This window comes from Mus musculus, chromosome 12 (assembly GCF_000001635.26).
Source record: "Mus musculus strain C57BL/6J chromosome 12, GRCm38.p6 C57BL/6J".
Lineage (NCBI taxonomy): Eukaryota > Metazoa > Chordata > Mammalia > Rodentia > Muridae > Mus > Mus musculus.
The window spans coordinates 20,403,774-20,420,746 of NC_000078.6; the positions used below are offsets into that span (position 1 = coordinate 20,403,774).

The 16,973-nt window shown below is 45.7% G+C and overlaps 1 protein-coding gene and 1 pseudogene across 2 annotated transcripts in view; both read left to right on the top strand.

Moving 5' to 3' along the window:
• Positions 1-11,747: 11,747 nt before the first annotated feature.
• Gm10479 (predicted gene 10479) overlaps positions 11,748-16,973 on the top strand; it is a 46,564-nt gene continuing 41,338 nt past the window's right edge. For both annotated transcript variants that reach the window (XR_003950222.1, XM_030247037.1), the window contains exon 1: positions 11,748-12,290. Coding sequence is in view for 1 of the 2 variants with exons in the window: in XM_030247037.1 (XP_030102897.1) it covers positions 12,165-12,290 (126 nt within the window). In the remaining variant the exon portion in view is untranslated. The remainder of the gene's footprint in view (positions 12,291-16,973) is intronic.
• Mrto4-ps1 lies at positions 13,896-14,892 on the top strand (annotated as a pseudogene).

Genomic DNA, 16,973 nt, shown 5'->3' on the forward strand with positions numbered 1-16,973 from the left:
GTGTCATCTTTTTTGGAACAAGGGACAAGGACCACATTGATCAGCTGGCAACCCTGCTGTCAAATCCCTTGGTCTTGGCCTTGCTGGGCTCCCGTCTCCAGCCATTTACTCAGAGGGACATTTCTACAGGTCTGGCCCATGCAGGGACCTTCTTTGCCACACTCAGTGGTTCTACCCAGGGGAGGGTTCAGGGCATGACCCTGGGGAGGCTGGGAGCCCCTAGGAAACTTTGACCAGGACAGGAGCTAGCTGCTTCTTCATTCACTTCTTGGCACTAGTAAGTGGGACTCACCAAAATGCAATGCAGAGTGAGCCAGGGAGATCAGCATTGGCTGTGAAGCCCAAGCTGAGTGGGAGAGGTCAGGAGAGAGAGAGAGAGAGGAGTACTGGAACAAACAGAACCAGAATGTAACCCTGTTTTTTAAGCACTAAGAGAAAAGGGAAAGTTTGGGGGCAAAGTGCTAGGCTCCCCACTGCTATCTGGGGGGATTATGCCCAACCCTCAGGCTGCTAGAGTTAGTTTTCCAAGCAAATCAAAAAGCCTCAGGAAATCAATCTATAAGCTTTTTGCAAAGAAAGGCCCCCACAGGGCATCAGACACTAGGAATTCCACTGCACTGAGAAAACAGTCTGTAGGGACTAGGTCGCCTCTGTGATTTGGGCATTGCTTCCACTTACAGGTAGCTCAGAATCCTACAAGCAAATCCCTCTGCCTCAAACACATACCAGGAGAGCAAAGGAGTGATCCAAGCATGGATATTAGACACTTTCAGCTCCACTGGGAACGCTTTTGGTCTTAAAAGTATCTCTCATTATGTTTGTGTGAGCATGCACTAATGTGGAAATCAGAGGGCACTCTGCAGGACTTGGTTCTCTCTTCTACCATGTTGGTTCTGAGAACTGAACTTAGGTCACCAGGCTTTGTGGCAAGTGTTTGTCCCTACTTTTTGGCCATGTTTATTCAGAGTCATTATTTTGTAGACGGATCCTCAGAGGTTTGTGGATTGTGGGCTCTGGAATGGGCTCACTGCTCACTTACCTCCAAGAATGACCCCATGCCTGCCTACACTCATAAAGAAATTCCCAACACTCTGGCTTTGAGCTTCTCCACCTAACTGCCACATAAAGCTTCAGAATTTTGTTTGATGGAAAATCCTGGAAATCCTATTAAGCATACAAGCTACCTGAGCTCCTCTCCTGAAGACTAATTTTAAAGGTCTAAATTAGGCCTCCCAGAATCTAGATTTGGAAAATGAGGTCAGGGCAAGTGTACTTATTGGGCAAGCATGACTTGAGTTCAAAGCCTAGCACACATGTGGAGAGGAATTTTAATTCAGCAGCATGGCAGCTCTGGCACGGGATCACATCCAAAGATATGACCATGGCTTGGACCATGGTCATTGCAACCATAGCCCCAGTAGGTGAGAAAACATGCTGAGGACTGTACCTATGGCAACCCAGGAGTGGAGAGGACTAGGCTGGCCATGAGAAAAGACACAGCATTCTGAACAGGTGGGGGGGTTGCTGGACTATTCTGTGTGTTGGAGTTTATAGCCCATCCTTGGATAATACTTCTGAAATAACATGGGGCTGCTGTTGATGGAATGAATCCCAAAGTGAGCACCCACATAGCAGTTCACAACTGTCTGTAACTCTAGATCGAGGAGATCAGACAGTCTATCACAGACATTCATGCAGGTGAAATACCAGTGCACGAGAATGAAAACGAATATTTTCTTTAAAAAAAAAAAGAAAACTATTGTGGAAAAATGAAGAAAAAAGATAGACATGAGCTCCCAACTGCTGGTCATGGTGGGGCTTTTTCTCAGCAATAGGAAGTAACTAATATGACTGCTGTCCTTATGAAAGGAGAAATGTGGAATGCTTGCCCAGTTCCAACTAGGCTGTCCTCTCATTCTGTGGTCTAACAATTCCCATGCTCCCTTACCAGACATTCCCTTACATTCCTTCTATCTTCATCTACTTATCCAGCTAATCTTATCTTCTAGTATCTCTCTATAAAGTACAGATCTCCTGTATGACAATTAATCTCTGTGATATCTTCTTCTATGGTCTAGACCTGTCATCTATTTCATCTGCATTTTGGTTTTGTCTTAGTTTTAGTTTTTAGTTTTTCAAGACAAGCTTTTTCTGAATAGCCCTACCTATCCTAGCACTCAGTATTTAGATCTGGCTGGCTATGAACTCACCAACATCCTATTGACTCTGGCCCCTGAGTACTGTGGTTAAAGAATCAGGCTATCATGCTCGGCTACTTTATTTATCTATTGTCTTTGTTATCTACCTAGCTCTGTCTTCTCTTTTCTTACCTCTTCATCTGCTGGTCATGTACCTTATTATTCCCTATCATCTATAGATAGTATCGTATCTGTCATCCATCTCTCTTCTATTGTCTTTTACCTATCACCTATATCATTGTTTTCTATCATCTCCTCTATCTATCTATCTATCTATCTATCCATAATTTATCTATCAATCTATCTATCTGGTCATCTGTCTTCTATTATTCACCACTATCATCTATAATCTATATTTGTCAACCATTATCTACTTTCCTATTTTGTGGTATTGGGGATGAAACCAGGGTTTCCTGGGTAAATATTTATTCATCTATCTCTTTTCGTATATGAACTTGATGAAAGCTGGAAGAGTGAACCATAATTTTTAAGAAATGCCTCCACAAAACTGACCTGTAGGCAAGACTGTAGAGCATTTTCTTAATTGGTGACATTAGTGTTAGGCCCTACCCATTTGGGCACCTCTGGACAGGTGGTCCTGGAATGTATAAGCAGGCTGAGCAACTCATGAGGAACAAGCCAGTAAGTAGCCCTTCTCACTGGCCTCTGCTTCAGTACCTGCCCTGAGTTCCTGGCCCTACTTCCTTTAATAAGGAACAGTGATGTGGAAGCAAAAGATGGAATTAACCCTTTCCTTTCCTTCCCAATTTGCTTTTGTACTTTGGTTTGTTCAGGGTTGTTTTGTTTGTTTTGGAGACAGAGACCAGTTTTTCCATGTAGGCCCAGCAGCCCCAGAACTCCCTCTGTAAACAAAGCTGACCTCAAACTCAGAAATCTGCCTGCCTCTGCCTCCCATGTGCTGGATGAAAGGTGTGTACCATCACCGGCTTTGGTCATGGTGTTTTGTCTCAGCAACAGGAACCCTAACTAAGACACAGGGTTTGTTGCATGCTAAATAGTCTACTGTTTCCACTGAGCTTTAATTTGAATTTTCAGTCATTCCTAAATTTTTTTAGGCTATACCCCAACCCATTTGATTTATGATTTTGATTGTGATAATATTTGTAGATGGATATACACACATATTCATATCTGTGTATATGTATATCTCCAGATTTGTATTCTCTAGCTATCCATATCATATACTTTATATAACCCGTAGGCAAGTTTGTAGGGCATTTTCTTAATTAGTGAGTAATTAATTAGTGATTAATTAATTAGTCAGTGATTAACATGCAGTAGACTGTGCCAGCTATTTTTCAGCAAAGCTTTTAGTAAGTCCCAGATTGGTCTTGGAGGAGACACATGATGAGAATTAAGAATCAATGAAAAGTTAGTGCTTGGTCAGGAGGGACTATTCCAGAGCTCTGTTAGGCTCTTAAAACCCAGCATCCAACAAAAGCTTCTAATTCTTGCATTCTGTGGCCTGTAGCTCATCACAATGTCACCTCCATCGCTTGCTTGCTTAGCAGCAGGCAGCAAGGCCAGCACTTCCTGGAGTCCCCTTTATCTGGAGCCCACTGTGGCTCCTACATTTACTTCCTTGATGTGTGCTGCCAAAGCACACCCATATATAATTTGATAATGAACCCTGTCATTTTGTACAAATAACATAAGGTAATTAATTTAACAGTGGGATGTAATCTGACTTTCTATTACTAATAAGTGCTTTACCATCTGTTTTGGCTCCACCCTTAACCCATGAAATCATTTCTCTACAAGCAGCCAAAGGAATATTAGTGTGTGTGTGTGTGTGTGTGTGTGTGTGTGTGTGTGTGAGTGAGTGAGTGTAGTATGTGGAGTATGCATGTGTGTGAGTTTCTGGAGTACTGTCAACATTGGATTGTTGGATATCCCCTTTCATTGCTTCTCTGCACTCTTGTCTTGTTAAGCTTAGACAGGGTCTCTTGCTCAACCTGACACTCACCAATTGGCTACAGTGCTGGGCAGTGTGTCCCAGGGATTCTCCTGCCTCGGTCTATCAACAGTGGGATGAAAAGCTGCCACACCCAGTTTGTACTGGAGTATTAGGGGTCCCCATGCTGGAGCAGTGACCACTTTACCTGCTGAGCCATCTCCCCAGAGTCAAGTCTTCTTTGTTTTTAAAGTGAAAGGACAGTTGTGTTAGTTGCAGACATGAAAAACCATACTCTTGAAGGTTCTAGGGCCCTGTACAGTCAGTGCCTGCCAATGTCTGCAGCACCAGCTTTTGTCAGAGACCATCCCATGAGAAAGGGAGCCCTTCACAATCTCCCTAGGTGAAATGGCCTTTGCTAGGAGCTGGTTATCATCCCCTCCTCCCTATTCCCTTCCTGGCACCTGAGGCTGTAAAAGCTGAATTATAGTCCCCTCTTCCCTATCTCTTCCTGAACTCCCATGCCATCCAAGGCCAGGAGTTACGCCTGAGCCCAGCCTGACACCCAAGGCTGTCAAGGAGGATCTATGTTTCGAAGATAAGATGCAGAGTGCCCACTGCCTGGTGCCTGACTTTGCCCCCCATGTCAGCAGATGCCCAATTCTTTGTTCTTTGTAAAATTCCCTCTCAACCCCTCCCCTACTCCCCGAGATGTATGCTTTAAAAAGAAGGCACCTCAGCATAATAAACGAGACCTGGACAAATTTGCTTGGTCTCCTGCTTTCTTTCCCTTCCTCTCATCTCCTTCCAGGTTTGTGGCCCCCCTCGCAACCATGAATAACTGAATACTGCAGGATGGGATAGGCTTTCTTTTCCTTTGCGGGCAGGACTCTAACCCGTGTAAGGCCATCTTTCTCACAGCTAACAAGTTCGCACCTCAGGGCTTTGGCTCTCTACATTCCTTTGGAGGACTCTCCCCAGCCCCTTAGGCTAAGCTGTTTCTTCTCTTCATCTCAGACTTAGCTCGAAAGTTGCTTCCTCTAGGAAGCCTTTTCTGACTGCCACTGTTGATGTTCTGCCCCTGCCCCAGTTATTATTATGTCACCTCATTTTGTTTCTCTCAATAGGACTCACAGGAGGACTGTAGATGTAGCTCAGTGACAGAGTCCTTCTCCAGCATGCACAAAACTCTGAGTTGTAACTCCACCCACCCCCGCCCCTGCCCTGACCCCAGAACAAAATAAACTCTGCATAGAGTGTATTCCCACATATGAGAGGTAGAGGCAGGAGGCTCAGGAGTTCAAGGTTATCCTTAGCTATGTATCAATTTAGAGGAAAACCTGGGAGACACATGAGCCTAAACACACACATACACACAACTTCAAAATGACACATTCATATGATAGAGACCCAAACCTCTGATTTTTCTTAGATTAAATCCCAATAGTACAATAGAGTTCACATGATTTGAAATTGTAGCCGTCTGACAAGATGAGAAAACAAAGTCCTTGTTTTTGGTGTATCCCTGTGTAAGCTAGAAAAACCACTCTCAAAGGTTAAGTGCAAACGAGTTAGCTCGAGGTCTCCCTAAGTCTTGGTAGGAGTGAGTTCTGCATTTCTACCAGGCTCCCAGGCAGCTGCTGCTCTCCAGACCACAGTTGGCACACCACAGATTGAGGCAGGAGTTCCTTTATTCATATGGAACTGTGTTCATGGCTGTCATCTTGAGCCTTAGGCTTCCAACATGGAGGAGGAGGAGGCTTGAAAGTTACTGTGTCTGATTGGGAGCAGTGTGGGGAAGTGCAAGGTAGTCCAATCACCACCCTCCCAACCAGCATGTTCATTCCTCTATAAATAAGTTTCCCAGACTACTTGAGCAGCTTGCCTAACCTATCATGGGTGAAGACCCCATTCTGTCTTGGCAGATGGCAGACCAATGGCTTTCTCAGTAAGGATTTCATGTCACCTCTCATTCTGCCTTCCAAAAGCTAAGTGGTGCCATGCATTTAGTTTTCTAGTAGTGGTTAGGGAATCCATAGAAAGACCCAGTCTCAAAAAGACGAATGAAATTTATGGAGGTCCTACTCTGTGTCTGCCCCATTTTAGAGCTTCCCTGAAGCTGAGTGCAAGAGGTGAGCATCAAGCAGCAGATTCTGGAGCTGGTGAGCTGGCTCAGTGGTTAAGAGTGCCGACTGCTCTTCCAAAGGTCCTGAGTTCAAATCCCAGCAACCACATAGTGGCTCACAACCATTGGAAACAAAATCTGATGCTCTCTTCTGGAGTGTCTGAAGACAACTACAGTGTACTTACATATAATAAATAAATAAATAAATAAATAAATAAATAAATAAATAAATAAATAAATATTAAGAAGCAGATGCTTCAGCGATAAGTTCAAATCGTTCTATAATGGAAGCTTCTAGAACAGATTGGGGTTGAGATGTATTGTAAGTTCAGTGAAATGAGTGCTCTCACCTTGTCTGACTCAATATTTGGCCAAAAACCAATCACATCACATTTCTTTGAGGATGGAGACAGGCAGAGAAATGGGTTTTAGGTGTCTCACTGTGCACCAAGATCTATTAGTATTATTCTTATTAATAATAGTTCTTTTTTCTACAGTCCAGTCATTATCCCCCTCCTGGGCTAACCACAACACTTTCTCATCCCTTTCCTCTTCCCAGTCTTCAAGACGATGTCCCTCCCTGCTGCCCCCATGCACCAAGATCTTAGTGCTGTGCTCTGCTATGCTTCTTTTCTGCTGCCTTACAGATTCTCTGTCTAATGCTTCAAGGAAGGAGAGTAGCCAAGTCCACGAATTTTGCACAGACAGGCTGAGAAAGAATTGAAACGAGCTGGACCCTCAGAGGCTCAGATTTGAGGTTGATTCTGAAAGATGGCCAAGACACTTCCCAAGCAGTCAAGAAAAAGAAGTGTTCCAGGCCAAGGATTTGGTGTGAGGGTATGAAGGTGTGTGAAGATGAGGAAGCTCTCAACAATGTTCCAGGGTCAGAAGCTAGCTAGCCTGTCCTACAGGAAGCCAATGAGGAGCAGAGCTGCTCTCAGTGGGGAAACAGAGAGGAGAGCTGTAAGCTGTGGGGAAAGGCAGTTTGAAGTCTCAAGGATGTGGCTAACACTCTCTGCTGAGCAGGTCTAGTGTACTGCAGATGCTTTAGTGTGGGGCTCTTGGGTGAGTGCTGCAACTTCTCAACTCTCTACAGGTGAATGAATGCTGTGGTCAAGAAACTTTCTCAGGGGAAGAGAGGTAAAGGCGGGTCACCTCTGAGGAGCCAGTGATGGGTTGGAGTGTGAGTAACGGTGTGGAGTTGTGGTTCTAGATTCTTCCTGGCCTCGCCATTATGGGGGTATGCTTGATCATCTCTGTGGTGTCCACTGCATACATGCACAATTTTACCAACAGGGGCAAGAAAACAGCTGCTCAAGTTCAGTCCCAAGGGCCTGGAGAACATTGACTAAGAAAGTGTTTTCCTGGCTGATGAGAAAAATCACTCAGCTATGGTCATCTGTTCCTGTTAGAAGGCTATGCAGCATATTATATACTATGCGCATGTTATGAAATGCCCAATAAGAAAGTTTCCCAGGCATTCATGTCTGAGTCCCACAGAACCTGTCAAAGTTATTCTTAGTGGAAGGCCCCTACAAAGGCAGGCAGGGTTTGGAGGTCCTTAGAGGTCAGAGGGTAGCTGGGAGAAGGGTTGGGGGAAGGGCTAGAGTAGAATCAAGATCTTCACTTTTATTTCATAGACAATAGGAAAACACTGGAGAAATGCCTGCCCCATCTAAAGGAGAGGGAGAGAAACCTATGAATACATCCACTTGCTGAAGGAAGAGGGATTTTTTGTTTGTTTGTTTTGTTTTCTAGAAATAGGGTCTCACTATGTCTGGCTTCTAATTAGCTCGGCTGCCCAGAATTTGTAGCTTCAAATTCCTAAGCTTCCCACTCAGCCTCACCAGTGCTGGGATCACAGGCATGCACCACCTCACTCAGCTATGAAGAGAGTGCCGTGATCTAAGAAAAAAATAAAGTATGCAAGCACTCTTTAAAAGCTTTAGCAAAAGCTATCTGCATATGGAGTGCTAATTAAACTCTTATTTTTTTTTGTTTTGTTTTGTTTTGCTTTCCCATGAAAACAAACCCCGCCCTCCGATGGCACTTGTTTGTATTATTCTAAGTGCTTGAAAACAACAAATGGCATTCCCTTAATTGCTGAAAGACAAATAATATTTTTAACACTAGTTGCCTTTGCTTGCATTTCAGCATATCAGGGCTTTAATCCTATATGTATTTCATTCCAGGAGCATGAATCAGAGTTGGGAGGGCCACTGCTCTGCCTGTTGGCAGGAAAGATAGAATTGTATTCAAAGTGGGCTGGTAAATACTGAAAGCCTAGTCTCTGAAAATAGATGTGTGTGCATATCCATAAATACACTTATTTTATGTTTTCTGACTTAAAGACTGGACAGCACACAGCCTGCAAAGGATTCAGAGATATCCGCTACTCTATACTGAAGCCCATGTGGCTAATTGATTCTCATACATGCTTCCATTGATTTTTGCCAAGTGTTTACATCAATACCCAGTCTGCAGTTTAACCATGCCTGGACAAAATAAGACTTAGAAGATATGCTTATTATCCAACTCAGTCAGCAAAGAAGTAGCTGCTGTCATTGACAGATGAGTCTCTTTCTGACATCAATGTCAGTTGGCATTTGTTTATGTTAATGAGCAAGCAAGGCTGGTAAAGATGTCTGGTGTAACTTCATCTGCCCATGACACCCTGGCCTCCTTGCTATAACAGAGAGGATTGGCAGCATTTTTCCACAAACATCTTTGCTACTCACAATGCAGTGGCTCAGATGTGCCTGCCTGTGAATATAATCCTCAACAAAGTCACAACACTCCGCTGTCTTGTTTGGCTTAGACAATCAGTTAAGCAAGAAGTCCAGTCATGGTCAGCGGCTGCCCATTTCTCTGGTGTAAATACTCCTACAAAGCAATTTCAAGCTACCAGACTATGGAACTGGGAAGAGATGCACAGTGACATACCACCATGTAGTATTTCTACCACATACACAAGTTCTCAAACCCAGCTTTCCTGACTGTGTGGCACAGCTCACCTGAGTAGCCCCCACAGATTCCAGTTTAAGGCTCCTTTATCTAGGACTGTCTACTTTATTTTCACAAGGAGAGTGTACAGACTTTATTAAAATGACAAAATGAACAGTCTTTGTGTGCTGTTCTGTAAAATAAGCTGAGGATAGATCTGCTTGTCATTCATTTTCTAAAGTCAGTCATAAAGGTGACCCAGAAAACACACATTTTCAAATGTTGAGGCCTAAACTGGTAATATCAGCATCTTCTTTTCTCGATGCATTAAAATATGTAAATGAGGGCTGGGGTAGTAACTCAGTGTTGGAGCACTTGCCTATAGGTTCAAGGCCTTGGATTCAATCCTCAGTACCACATACAAAAGAGTGGGAAGTGTTCTCTTGATTCCTGTTCAACATTTAAACCTTAAATTATGTTCATGTCTGTGTGTGTGTGTTTGTGTGTGTATCCCTTTGTTTGTGTCTCTGTGTGTGTGTGTCGCATGTGTGTGTCTCTCTGTGTCTGTGTGTGTATGTGTGTGTCCCTGTGTTTGTATGTGTGTGTATATGTCTATGTGTATGTCTGTGTGTGTGTGTCTGAGTGTCTGTGTGTCTGTGTGTGTGTGTCTCTGTGTGTGTTTGTCTGTGTGTTTGTGTGTCTATGTGTCTGTGTGTGTGTTAGACACATTGACTAGTTTGACTGGTACTATATTATGTCAAGGAAAAACTCTACTTTCTTTTAACTTCCCAAGGCATCACAGAGACCATGTCTCCAAAAATAAAACCTTGAAAAGTCACAGGGAATATTCTTCAATTTCAGAGAAGAACAAAAGCACTTATAGGTGGGAAGAGAGGCAGAGGGATCAGAAAATGCCTTGTGAAGGAGAGCCTGTACTATAACACAATACCCTGAAGTTATACATGCTGAGATAGGTGTGTCCCTGAGACACTAAATGGAAGGATGTTCACAATGGTGGAAAGTTGCAGAGAGTTGCAGAGTTTTGGGATTGCAGTTTATTACCTTGTGCAGGAATAAAAGTTACCCGCTCGCACAGCTATTTTTGAAGGCTGAACTTATTCACAGGCAGTGCTGGTAAAATACCAGAAGCCATATATAATGTCTGACCTCAGCTGCTACCTCATACAGCATATTTGTACATGGGAGCCTTAAAAAGATGGAGTGGTCTACTGTCCTATGGCAGCAGGAGACCACTTTTATTTCCCATGTTGGGCTTATAATGTCCCTCACATTCCCTTCTTTTCAGACCCACAAAAGGTTTTTGTAAAGTTTCTCTAGGCTGTTTTGTTGGCAGCAGCAGTAACCATGCCTCTTGCCTCCGGGAGTTAGAGGGTGTGATTTTTGACTAGTGTCTTCAGAAACTCTGGGTTTTTAAAATACAGCTGAGGCTCTGATCTGATAAATGTTTGCTCTATGATGTGTTCTGACATGGGGTCTGGTTTTGGGGATCTGTTACTTTGGCACTATTCTTTTTTGCCTCTTAGTGTACTATACCTCAGCCTTATTTGAAATACAGAAGTCTAATTGAAGAATAGTCCTAGGAAGATACATAAAATGATTTGTTTTATAATTCATCCCCTATGTCCAGTTTGGTTAGCTTGTTATGCAATATAAGTCAAATGTCAGGTTGTTTTCTCCTGTGCCCTTTTTTTATCATTAAAATGAACACAAAATGTGAATAAAATAAAATAAAATAAAATACAGCTGAGAATTTCTGAATGAGATATAGACGAAAATGTCCTAATTCAGATGATTTATTGGCCCAGTTGTGTCTGTGATCAGCCAGCTGTGGGTTGGAGTACTCTCTGAGAACCATCTGTACCTCTGGTTCTCTTGGGTGTCCCCCACTTCCCACAGCACATCACTGCATTCTATGATTTTCTCAGTGTGAAGCCTGACCTAGCACCCTAAAACTGTCTTCAGGTAACTGGGAGTGTCCCTAATTGTACAAGCTTAGGGAACAGGATGCTTAATAGGGGTTGGAGTATTCTTCCAAGTCGAAGGTCATGGGTTTGAATTCCCATTGGGCTTGTACCATGGTCAACTCCCTATGCAAAACACCTGCCTTTATCCTTTATCCCTGGCTTCTTAAGGCTGTGAGAAGGAGCACAGACAGAACATGGTCCCTATCATTGCATCCTCAACTAACTGTCCCTACATCTTGTCCCGCTAAAGTGCCCTGGAGGATTTCACTGTCTTGCAGGGGTCAAGCTACCCACACTGTCTCACTGGCTCTTTCCTGAGGTTCTGGTGGGGGACTCAGGGGGCTCTGAGGCTAACGGTGGGATTGGGGAGCAAAAGGGTGGGCTCCCTTCCAGCCGGGAAGCTAGTATCCACTCCACGCCCTTTGGGCAATGTTGCTAGAGGTCATGGCGGGTGCGGGGTGGGAGCCGGGCATCGCAGCTTATGAGAGGGCGCGCCCTCGAACCCCAGCACGTCCGGAAGGCAGAGGTAATGCAGCAGCCCACAGCCACTGACATGCCCTGAGCGCACGTACCCTCCTTGCCTAGGCCTCCGCTTCCTGGCGGCGCGGTAGCGGCGGGCGACCCGATTGGCGGCCAGGCCTGCGCCCCGCCCCGCCCCGCCGGGCGGGCCTCCGCGCCCTCTCCAGCCGGGCCCTTTCCTTTCCGCGGGAGGCGTCCCGGAGAGTGGCTTGGTGGCGCGCAGTTCCCCCTGACTGTGCGCCCTCGCGTCTGGTCTCCTTTGCAGAGGACTTGGTAGCTGCAGCTCCCGGAGAACAGCGGGCAGAGCTGCGGGCTGGGCGCGCCCCTGCTGCCACCGGGCGTCCCGCGATGGCTCCCGCGCCCCGCGGCGACTTCCGCGCCCGCGCTCCCCTTTGTTCAAGTCCCCGAGCGGCGGCGGGGTCGGAGCCCGCGCCCTGGGCGACTGAGGCGCCCGCAATCCGCGCCCCGGCGCCCTGGCGATGCCGGACCAGATCTCCGTGTCGGAATTCGTGGCCGAGACCCTTGAGGACTACAAGGCGCCCACGGCCTCTAGCTTCACCACGCGCACGGCCCAGTGCCGGGACACCGTGGAGGCCATCGAGGAGGTGAGCGGTAGCGTAGCCCGCGCCGGGCAGGAGGCTAGGGTCGCGGGGATCGCGCTGCGCCCTGGGCACCTGTTAGGCTTCCGCGCTTGGTGCCCGATACCCAGTGCCCTCCGGCTGCGCCCACACCTGGGAAAAGTTTCTGGTACCCCAAAGCCGGACGCAGCCGGGCCAGCAGTGCCCGACACAGAAGCCCTTTGGTCCCTGCTCTAGGGAGAGGCTGCTTGGCCACCTTGGGCCTTTTTTTGGGAACGCTCCTCTATTCCCATTTCCAGCGCAGGGTTTCAGGTTCTTTGCTCCCATCCTCGGAGAGGTCAACTTCAGCTGCAGAGTCTGTGGCGGCTTCGAGCCGGGGACCCCTGCGAGCTCTGCGGCCCGGGAGTGATGGGTCTCCCTGCGCGGACCTCTCCAACTTGTTCCGGAAGTAGCCCGGCGGGGGGCAGCTGTGGCTTCTGAGCCAACATGTAGAGCAGATCCAGGGACCCCAAGCTGCTTAGGCACGGGTGCCCATCCCATCTTGGGAGGCCTGGCAGTCCCACAATGTGCCACAGAGCAGCGCTGTAGAGGGATGTGGAGAATGGTATCTTTGAGGTCCAAAAGTTCTTTGGTGGCCACTTCTGGGCTACCTGTGTGGTGCCTGTTGACAGTATGATCAGCTCCTTTGCCCTTAACCTGGGGAAGTTATCCACCTGGATAACTGCGTAGTCATTGTATTGAGTGGCTAAGCAGTGAGCTCTCCAGACCCTGGGGAAGAGGGACTGCAAGAATAAGCAGTTTTGGTTGAAAATTGAAGCAGGCTTGGAAGAGGCTGTGTGAGTCCAGAGACTACGGCTGTCCACAGCTTGGGAAAGCCTCACTTACATCATTTTCTTTACCTCCCCAACAGAATTTAGAGTTTTGTGTTTTCAGCTCTGTAGGCTTTGTGCGTCCAGCTGGACTCACAAAAGGTAGCTGGAGAACGAGACACACATGTGTAGCAGTAGTGAACCGATGACTACATTTCTTTTGGTCAGAATTTTAAGATCAAGGTAGACATTTTAAAATACTTGTGCCAGAGGTTGGTGTTCGGAGAGCTTTTAAATTAAGCTATGTCATTACATCCTTTCCCCTTGCTTGAACAAAGCATTCGCTATTAGCCTTTGCCTGGGCAGGGGGTGGGGGTGGGGTGGGGGGGACTAGACTACTATTCTTTCGTGTAAAATATTTGTCTTTGTAGATCTACACAGTCAGGACTAGACTCAATGAAAAATACTAGGTTCAGTATCCTGCTCTTGGAAGTGAGCTAGGGTATCCGTTCTTCTCCTTCACCCTCATCCCCTTTCTTTTCTCTCTCCTGTCTTCCCAAAGATCTGCTTGTAAATCTTTTGTAGCAAATTCAGTGAGAGCAGATTGCTTTAGTCCACTTTTCTCAACCTGGCCTTTAGGTGCCACTGATGCCTTTAATGAGGCAGGTGGAGGATGAGAGCCCCTTCCCCATGAGGGCCCTTGAAAAGCACTAGGAAGATAGTCACAGTGTTTTGAAAATACATCATTAATGCTTATGAAAATAATTATATCCAAAAAGGTAGGATTCCCTCTGTGGAAAGGACACTTGTGTGTGATGTCCTTAAAAGACAGCCCATGCGGCCGCCCAGTCTTCCGCCGCACGTGCCTTTGCCGTGATGCCCAAATCCAAGCGAGACAAGAAAGTTTCTTTAACAAAAACTGCCAAGAAAGGCTTGGAACTGAAGCAGAACCTGATAGAAGAGCTTCGGAAATGTGTGGACACCTACAAGTACCTTTTCATCTTCTCTGTGGCCAACATGAGGAACAGCAAACTGAAGGACATCCGGAACGCCTGGAAGCACAGCCGGATGTTCTTTGGCAAAAACAAGGTGATGATGGTGGCCTTGGGTCGAAGCCCATCTGATGAATACAAAGACGACCTACATCAGGTCAGCAAGAAGTTGAGAGGTGAAGTTGGGCTGCTGTTTACCAACCGCACGAAGGAGGAGGTGAATGAGTGGTTCACAAAGTATACAGAAATGGATTTTGCTCGAGCGGGGAACAAAGCAACTCTAACTGTGAGCCTGGATCCAGGGCCCCTGAAGCAATTCCCTCACTCCATGGAGCTACAACTGAGGCAGCTGGGGCTGCCCACTGCCCTCGAGAAAGGTGTGGTGACCCTGCTGTCTGACTATGAAGTATGCAAAGAGGGTGACGTGCTGACCCCAGAGCAGGCCCGGATCCTGAAGCTGTTTGGGGATGAGATGGCTGAATTCAAAGTGACCATCAAATACATGTGGGACGCCCAGTCGGGACGATTCCAGCAGATGGACGATGACCTGCCTGAGAGCGCGCCTGAGTCTGAGGGAGAGTCTGAGGAGGAGGATGACAGCTGACTCTGAGAGCCAGGACTATGGCCTTCCAGCAAGTTCTTCATCTCTGCTGGACACCCCACCCCACCTCACCCTGCCCCCGGACTGCTGTCACCCTCTAGAGGGAACAGCTATTTATTTTGCTATGGACAAAGACAAGGGAGGGTGCTAATGGAATGACTTTGTTTCTATAAAGAATAAAATTGTGTCCGCAGGGTGTTCCCGGGAGACAGCAAAAAAAAAAAAAAGACAGCCCATGTTTATAAAGTTAGGACGCTTCTCTCATTGTATTGAATCAGTTAGGTATCAGTAATACTGGCAGATGTTGGAAAGCCCGGCAAATAGGAGTTGCAATTAAAGTTGGCGTGGACTCTCTCTGATTAATTTTAGTTTATTTTGGATGAACCCAAAGCTGCTTTTCCATGCAGTGTAGGAGATTACCCAAGAGCTCAGTTACTGAGTAGATTAAAGAGAGACTGGATTTGGTCATTCTGTCAAATTGCAGGCTGGATTCACTCAGCCTCCAAAGCAGAAAATGGATTTGAGTTAGAAACAGGGAAAACCTGAACTCTTTGCAGGCTTATCTCATTTTAAGTGAGGCCAGCATCCACTCTAAGCTAATAGTGTGTATGAACTGATTTGAAGGGTGAAAGGACTCAGTGTGGATTACTTAAAATAATGCTTTCTTTCTCCTCCTACATTATTTAATGTTTACTTCCAAAACAAAAAGTTGTTCTCTGTCTAGTGTAATAACACACCATGTTTACAATACTTAGATTTTAAGCAAATGTCTTTTTATGGTCAGATGAGACATTAGGGTAGGTTTTGTGATATACAAAAAGTTACACATTTCATAGAAATACAACTAAAATAATAAGTCTCTGGTCTTCTACTTAAATGAGTTATGGAATTAGTAAACTTATCTGATTAACTTTGGCAAACCTGATTGCTTCCAATGGAGAATATTTCTAGCTGTTGTCATTTTCTGACTGAAATAGGCTTTCTTGACTTGCACACCTGTAGCTAGAATGTCAGTAGTTGCCAGTGCGTGGCCTGTATTACAGGTATCAAACTGTTGTGTTTAATCTCTATCCCTGCTCTGCAGATGACGAATTTGAGGCTAGGAGATTAGTTCAGGTTATAGATACAGCAAGTGGAGTTTAAACTTGGCTGGATGCTGCTTTCTCAAACTGCATGGCGTTATCTAATGATTAGTTATTGTGCATTCTCAAAACTGCCCATAGCTAGATCAGCCACCTCCAAGTCAGGCTCCATCACTTTCCAGTTGTATGAATTGGGATGAGACCCTAACCGCCCATATATACTTTTACCGTTTTCAGTCCAGTTCACAGTCTAGATAATCATGTCTATTTCTGAAGGTTCTGGTACAGTACCCAGTAGACTTAGTAAATGGTAGCTGCTTTACCAGATTTCACTGTAGTTACTGTATAGACCCTGGAATGAGAATGGAGGAGGGGAGAAGAAAATGGATGAATGGATGAAAGTGTGCATATAAATGGAAATTGTCCCTTCCACTAGGTGTGCCTGTGTGTGTGTGTGTGTGTGTGTGTGATGGCTCCTGTGCTCACCGAGCACAGAGGCTGAACTTGCAATGCTTTGCTGAATCAGTTCCCCACAGCCTGTCTCTGCTTCCCCTGAATCCTGGGGATCCCCATGCAGGTTCACAAGCTTATGCAGCAAGCACCTGACCCCCTAAGCTGCCTTCCCAGCCCCCATGCATTCTCTCTAAGGAGCTTATTGTCTTGGTAACAGGTGAGAGTGTAGCTGGTTTGAAACTTTTGACTTCCTGTTGACTTTCTCTGGGTGACTTACTTTGCACAGTTTGCAAAGTGCAGAGTGCAACTGGTGTCAGCTTTGTGCTTTGAAAATAAGGGAGAAAATAAGTAGTTGTGGCATAAATCTGAAAAATGAGCTGTGCCACCCCCCACCCTCTTCCCAGCTTTGATTTTTGTATCTTACTTTTTTTTTTAAGCCTCTGGTTACTTCAAAATACTCTGGAAATAGAGAAACATTGTGTGCATTCTTGGGACAGTCCTGTTGTTTGTTAGGGCTTCTTCATAGCTCCATTCATTCCTACCCTTCTTATTTTGCATTGTTGTAGTTTTAAAAATAAATTTGATATTGACTCTTAAGTATTAAAATTTAACTTTTTCCTTCCATGGCCATGAGTCTCTTATTCTGTTGTCCTTGGTTACCTTGGAAATGCTTTGCTGTTCTAACTGCAAAAGGAGAATGAACATCTGGACTGTACAGACTCCCAGGGGGATGCTGTTCATGGGGCCAGGCTCCGCCCAGCATTTACAGTGGG